Below are 7,430 nucleotides of genomic sequence, written 5' to 3' on the forward strand. Positions count from 1 at the left end.
CACAAAGCCGATCTGACCCAAGACCACCTAAAGCCGATCTTGAGAAAGAGAGAGAGGGAGAGAGAGAGAGGCTTCACCATGAGAGGAATTAAGAGGGAGGCTGAGTTCTGTGGTGGAACAGGGAGGCTGTGCCTTGTTTTGGATCAAAGAGAAAGAAGCCGAGGTCTAGAGAGAGATGGACTCAAATCAGGTTTTGGGTCTCAAGTGTTCGAAGTGTGTGAGATTTAGTTTGTGTGGTAGAGAGATTGGAGGTGGAGGAAGCTCCGGTCATGGTGGCCTAGCAGCTTTGGCACAGAGGAGAGGAAAGATTTAGTTTGTTATTTGTGTTCTTTGTGTTTTTAAATTTGAGTTTGTGTTTGGTTCTGGGTTTGTGCTGATTGTGTTCTTATGTGACCTTGTTCAAAATGAATTAGATTTGAATCGATGAGTTTTATTGTTTTTAATTCTGTTTTTTATTTTTTTATTTAGTTAAAATTGATTAATAAAATTTTTTTATATTTAAAAGCTGACATGGCATATTTTTAAATGCTAATTAAATTTTTTTTTTATTTTTTAATTGGCCACGTCAGCATCAGTTTGCAACCTAAGCAATTTCCGTTGGTGGGCTAACGGAAAGGACTAAAAAGTAAAATGGAATGCGTTAATTGGTTTAGGGACTAAAATTGGTAAAAATAAAATGTAGGGATAAAAATGGAAAAAAAGTCAAAATATAGGGACTAAAAGTGTCTTTAAGCCAAAACATAAACTTGATTTCTTTAAAGTTGTGTGAATGTTCGTTTGTTTTTATATAAGAAAATTATTAGGTATATTGGGGCTTTTGGTTCTATCCCCCACAAAACAATAGGTCCCTTAGTGGTGCTAGAAAAAACTAAAAATTATTAACTTGTAAGAATAGAAGATGGAGGAAAATACTTTCCTGTAAAATACTAATAATTTAGAGAAATATTTCAAGAAAATGTCAATTGTTGAGTTTCATGGATTCAATTATCAATACCCTTTCGCATGTTTCTAATGAAGGTAGATGAATATCTTCTACGAAAAAAAGTTAAACCAAAAGAAAAGTTTCATTGTTTCAATTTTATGATCTTATTTTACTTAAAACAAGAAGAATAAATAAAGTTCTAATTAAAAAGTTATACCAAATTAAATGACAACATCTTTGTAATAACATGTATCTTGCATGCAAGGATCATTCTCTCTTTATCCTCTCTCATTTATTTTATTTTAACATACAAAACATTAGAATAGAATTGGGATCACAAAAGCAAGGAATAATTTGAATGAAAATATCGCGAACATGAACAACGCACAAAGAGTGGGGCACAAGATTTCAATTCGTAAGTTGAGATGCTGAGATAGTTTTTCCATAACAACAGTACTTTGTCCAGAGAGAGAGAGAGAGAGAGAGACCATGTTGCTTTGCTCAGATTTGGTGGCTAGAGCCTGAGGTGTTGGCGTGTTGCCTGCCTCTACTGGGTCTCATTGCTTTGCCTCACTAGTCATGCCTTACTACCTTAGTTGGGCAGCCCTCCTCACAAGTAGCAAGTGCCTTTGCTCAGTCTTTTTTTTTTTTTTTTTAATTTATTTATTTATTTTGATGGAATGGTTTTGGGAATTTATTGTGTAAGATCAATCTAGTTTTGGTTAAATTTTTAAAGGGCCTGGTCTAACTGGTTGAATGATTGGGCTAAATTTTCTTGAGCTTTTCTCTTGGTGATTTTATGGTTGGGTCAATCTTTTTTGGGCTTGTCATTTGTTTTTTAAAGGCATTTTGCATTTTTTTTTTTTAAGATGGTCAATGATGTTGTTAGGGGGCCAGGTGTAATTTTATTGAACAAACTTGATAAAATTAATTACCTTTATTCTGTTTTCATTTTTTTGGGGGGTGGGGTGAGGCAAGGAAAGCCCTCTAAGGCCAAAGAATGGCTTTTTCCCTAACTCTAAGCTCCAACCACTAGATCTGAGTAGGGAGACATGGTATTAATTTCCCCCTCTTATATAATGCGATTAAGAAATCAACTTTTTAGATTTAAGTCAAGTTGAGCAACAAATACGACTCATTAAGCCTTATATGTAATTTTCCTATTCATTTATTCTTGTTTAGCACCAGAGAACTCTTATTTATTTTTCCTCTCTATGGTAGAGTAATTGGATGAGCATTAAAGAAAGCGGTCATAGAAGCTTTAGTGAAAGTTTAAATTCATATCATGTTTGGGAATGATTTTAGGCTAAGTTGTAGCCTACAATTTAAAAAATCTTGTTTTCATCTTAAAAAGAAATGTAATTCCTTATAAATCGCAAAGCCAAATAAAAAATAATAATTCCTATTTTTTTGTTTGGGAAAAAATGATGAAAAAAAGAGAGGTACATTTGCCATGCATAACCAAGGGGCCTAGCTAACCAAATTTATTCTTAAATAAGTTTTTTTGTTTGGAAAAATTAAATAAGGATTGATGACCTATTCTTTAGTGAAACAAGAGATTTGTTATAATATATTGGTATTATTGCATTCATTACAATCTCTGTTTTAAATATTGTTAAAAGAAGCAAATTTTGATGGTTGTTAAAATTTCCAGTTCACAGTGGTACATTCGATGCCATTCTGGAGAATTCTCTCTCTCTCTTTTTTTTTTTTTTTTTTTGTCTGTTAGGTCAAATTGATGGTGCAATCAAGTAATCGTTAGGCTGGACATGGAAAGTTTGGTTTAATTGTGTATATAAAAGTCTTTAGTATAGCCAGTAGTGTTTCATCTCTCCAAATTCAATGGCAAGCGGTGTCAAATTTCATCCATGCTTCCTTCTCTCATATTACCTTATAGGCGTTTTGGTTACAGCTCATAATGTCCCCCAAGCACAATTAATACCATACTTCGGTCAGCATCTCATGAAGGCCTTAATTGGCACACCACCAGTAGACATCTACCGCATGATTGATACAGCGAGTAACATTGTGTGGGCACAATGTGTACCTTGTGATGTCTGCTTCAATCTGATTCACCCCGGGTTCGATCCTAAAGAGTCCAGCACATACAGTGAAATTTCTTGTCATTCAGAAAAATGTCATGAATGGTATGATGTCCATTGTTCTCCTCAAAATAGTTGCAATTACGTCAGTGGATATGCAAGTGGCTTATCCAGTGGTGTTCTGGCCAAAGAAAAAGTCACCATCACTTCTACCTCCGGGCAAGCAGTTTCCTTTGATATTGCTTTTGGATGTGCACACAACATTACTTTCAGTCACAGTAATCACACAACGGGACTCATTGCATTAGGAGCAGGGCCTTTGTCCTTTCCTTCACAAATTGGTAGCAAGAGGTTTTCTTATTGCTTGTTGCCATATGCTATTGAATATACTTATCCTAATATTAAAAGCAAGATAAGTTTTGGCAATGGCAGTGAAGTTGTGGGTGATGGTGTGGTTTCAACACCAATGTTTGTAGCTGGAGAACAATATAATGTGACACTAGAAGGAATTAGTGTTGGAGACACATATATGCCCTTTAACTCATCAGGTAAGGTTTCTAAGGGCAACATTTGTATCGATTCAGGATCAACACTATTCGCTTTGCCACCAGATTTTTATAATCGCTTAGAGGTGGAAGTGAAGAAGCGGATTTGAATTGAACCCATGAAAAATGACACTCTTTTGGGGAACCGGCTTTGCTATAGAATTGAAATTACTAATGATAATGGACCAATATTGACTGTCCATTTTGAAGGTGCAGATGTGGAGTTAAAGCCTTTACAAACTTTCAATCAACCGGTTAAAGGATATGATATTTACTGCTTTGCAATTATAAATCATGCAAAAACTGAATTGGCATATTTGGGTGACCAAGGATTATATGGCAACTATGTTCAAGCTAATTTTTTGATTGGGTTTGACTTGGAAACAAGGATGGTCTCCTTCAAGCTGACTGATTGCACCAAACTGTAGAGTTTGGCACTTTCATGTAACCTATACGATCAATGAAAGATATATACCTACTCATGTATTAATCTATGTAATATGTTTCTGAAAGTGGACCAAATTGTATCTCCTCTTTAGATAAGCGGGGGGTGGAGGTTGAGATCACCAATTTGGTCCTAAATGGTCCATGGGTTATATTTTCCTATTAAATGAATTTGAAAAAGAAATGTTGAAATTTATTGTGGGGCATGTGTGATCCAAGGTTCAAAGATTTCATTTCTTCTTATGTCCTATAAAATAGGAAAAAGAAGTTTGTATAGATATCTTCTATATTTCTTCTGTTGCTTAGAGCGTTGGGATATTTATTTCCCTTTTATTTTAGACAATTGAGGTTACATGTTGAAGATGGTACGTAAGACTAGGCCCACACATGTAGAATCTGAATCCGTAAAGTAAAAAGTTAAGAGACCATGCTGTCTAAATCCGGTTCTAGTATGACATTACAGTAGCTAATTTCCACACACAGTGTCCAGACCATAATGAATTAACCAAGGTTCTGATGTCTTATTATTGGTGTTTCCTAGGTGTAAAGAGTAACCTCTTAACCAATTCTCTTCCCAATCCCTGATGAAACCAAGTCCCGGATTACCGATTACACTTTACATCTGTGTTGAGTTTATTGCATGGGGATTGGGGGGCTGTCCAAAATATATAGCGGTTCACATACACTGGTGTTCATTCTAATTTTAGAATTGAAAAAATGGAATTCATTAGCTAGGTTTATAATTTTATGTATGCACCTTGAAGGAAAGGCGATTTTTTGATAGAATATTAATGCGTTCATAGATAATCATGACTGCCAAATAGTGTAGGCTACCAAGGCACCCCTTGGGTTGTAATAACACGTTGCATGCAAGGATCATTCTCTCTTTATTCTCTCTTGTTTATTTTATTTTAACATAAAAAAACATTAGAATAGAATTGGGATCACAAAATCAAGGAATAATCCGAATGAAAATATCGCGAACAAGAACAATGCACAAAAAGTGGAGCATAAGATTTCTATTTGTAAGTTGAGATGTTGAGTTAGTTTTTCCATAACAACAAATACTGTCTAGAGAGAGAGCATGTTGCTTTACTCAGATTTCGTGGCTAGAGCTTGAACTGGTGTCGTGTTGCCAGCCTCTACTGGGTCTCATTGCTTTGCCTCACAAGTCTTGCCTTACTACCTTAGTTTTTCAGTCTTCCTCACAAGTAGCAATGTTTTTGCTCAATCTCTCTCTTTTCTTTCTTTTGTTGGAATGGTTTTGGGAATTTATTGTGTGAGATCAATCTGGTTTTGGTTAAATTTTTAAAGGGCCTGGTCTAATTGGTTGAATGATTGGGCTCAATTTTCTTGAGCTTTTCTCTAGGTGATTTTATGGTTGGGTCAATCATTTTTGGGCTCGTTGATAGGCCAAGAATGTATTGACCTCTTGTGATAAATTAACAAATTAATTAGCCAAGTGAATTAATTAAATTAATTAACATGCAATACGCATGGTAGCACAAATAAATCATCAACTAAGTTACATGCAGTGGAAAATAAAGTTGACACGGTGATTTGTTTATGAATGGGAAAAACCTCCAAGGCGAAAACCCCATTGGATGAATTTAAGGTCACGACTCTTGAGACTTCACTATTATCACAACAAGCGGTTACAAGTAAAGGAAGGCCAGTACCTTATACCAACTTACAATTGAACCCTTACCCTAATATACAATTGGACTTGTTCTGTGGTGACAATCTTTCATTTTCAATGCATAGCTTCCAGTACTTGACTAACCAATCGATGCACGGATCAAAGTACATGACTAACCATTAACTTGAGAAGGATGTTGGTTGCAAAGTTTTTCATTTCATCAACACGATGAAGATCATGAAACTTCTTGGTTACAAAACCCTATGGCATACAAACGTAGCAGCTTCTTCAAAAGAAAGATGAACTAGGGCAAATTGTCTCCGGTTACAATATGCTTGCAACAACAAGTGCAACAACCTTATGACAGCCCTTAAAATAATCCTTATATATGTTTAGGGTTGTGAGAAAAGAAAGTCTAAACAAGTATACACGGATATGTGTGAAATCAAATCTGAAAAACTGATTTTCGTAAATCTCGATAGATAGGTTATCTATTGAGTAGTTGTTGAGCATCGGGCTAAACTTGCCTTTTAAATCTCGATAGATGCTATCTGTCGAGCTAGCTGTCGAGTTTTAAAATACAGCACTTCTTCACTTGTTTCTTGGACAGATTTTCATGGCTTTAACACTTGGACTTGAACTTTTGTTCCTTGAAGTATTGAATGTTAGATTTTAAGACTTTAGGAACTAAATGTATTAGAACTTCAATTTGTAATGTGTTGACAAACCATGATAAAAACTTAGAGTCTAGATTTAGGTTGCTTAAAGTGTGTTTATTTGTAAAGTTGGAATTGAGTAAATTGCAGGATTTATTGGACTAAATCTGCAAGGCTCGATTAATTGAAAATTAGGCTCAATTGATCGAACCTTGTGCAGATTATTTTTTTTTTTTTTGCAGAGTTTCCAACTTAGCCCAAGCCCAGTTTGACGTGTAGGGTTTTATATTTTACTTCAAGTACAAAAGGAAAAACCCTAGCTATGTTTTTGTGGTTGTTGATGTGCTGTGTGTTGAATCTCTTGTGAGATTTAGAGATGTTTACCTTCATAAATACTTAGGGTTATCAAGAACAAGATTATGTCAAGAACTTGGTGATCGCTTCAATTGCTGCATAAAGAATTTAAAGAAGTTCTGAAACCTTTGAGTAGAGACTCAAAGTCACAAATGGGAGTACTTGTGGTTGCAGTGGATCAAGGAAAGAAGTAGTCCATGGACTCGGAGCTGTCACGTGGTCGTGGTAGTAAGTTTTCTACACGAGGTAGCAATTAGTGGTCTAAGTTCTATTGTAAAAACTTCAATTCTTTCATAGTGGATCTGTTTTACATTGAGGATAGTTAGGTTAAATCTTCTCTAGGTTTTTTACCGATTTGGTTTTTTTTGGTTATCATATCGTTGTATTCTTTACTTTTCTGCATTATTTACATGATATGATTTGATTGTGTTAAACTAGATCTAAATAATTTATCTAAGTAATCACTTGGCTAAATAACTAGGTTAAACAACTTGTGTTTTAAGGGGTTTAAAAATGTACATTAAACACATCTTAGATCTACCCAATTACAAGTAAAGTGCGTTTTGTCAAAAGATTAGCCAATTCTAAATGACATATGTTCTTAATGATTCACATATGTCCTAACACTTGTCATTTGTTTTTTAAAGGCTTATTTATTTATTTATTTATTTTAAAGATGGTCAATGATGTTGTTAGGGGGTCAAGTGTAAATTTATTGGACAAACTTGCTAAGGTTAATTACCTACACACACACACAACCACTAGTATTTATTTATTTATTTCATTTTTATGGGGGGTGGGGAGAGGTAGGGAAAGCCCTCTAAGGCC

General features: G+C 34.9%; 2 protein-coding genes across 2 annotated transcripts; both read left to right on the forward strand.

Annotated features, from left to right (window-relative positions):
* Nucleotides 1-2,764: 2,764 nt before the first annotated feature.
* Nucleotides 2,765-3,619, forward strand: LOC115961431 (aspartic proteinase CDR1-like). Its single transcript, XM_031080416.1, has one exon. It carries the CDS (start codon nucleotides 2,765-2,767, stop codon nucleotides 3,617-3,619), a length of 855 nt encoding a protein of 284 aa, XP_030936276.1.
* Nucleotides 3,620-3,628: 9 nt separating this feature from the next.
* On the forward strand, nucleotides 3,629-3,937 carry LOC115961432 (aspartic proteinase CDR1-like). Its single transcript, XM_031080417.1, has one exon. The coding sequence runs from the start codon at nucleotides 3,629-3,631 to the stop codon at nucleotides 3,935-3,937; it is 309 nt and encodes a 102-aa protein (XP_030936277.1).
* The last annotated feature ends 3,493 nt before the right edge of the window (nucleotides 3,938-7,430 follow it).

Source organism: Quercus lobata, chromosome 9, assembly GCF_001633185.2.
Source record: "Quercus lobata isolate SW786 chromosome 9, ValleyOak3.0 Primary Assembly, whole genome shotgun sequence".
Classification (NCBI taxonomy): domain Eukaryota; kingdom Viridiplantae; phylum Streptophyta; class Magnoliopsida; order Fagales; family Fagaceae; genus Quercus; species Quercus lobata.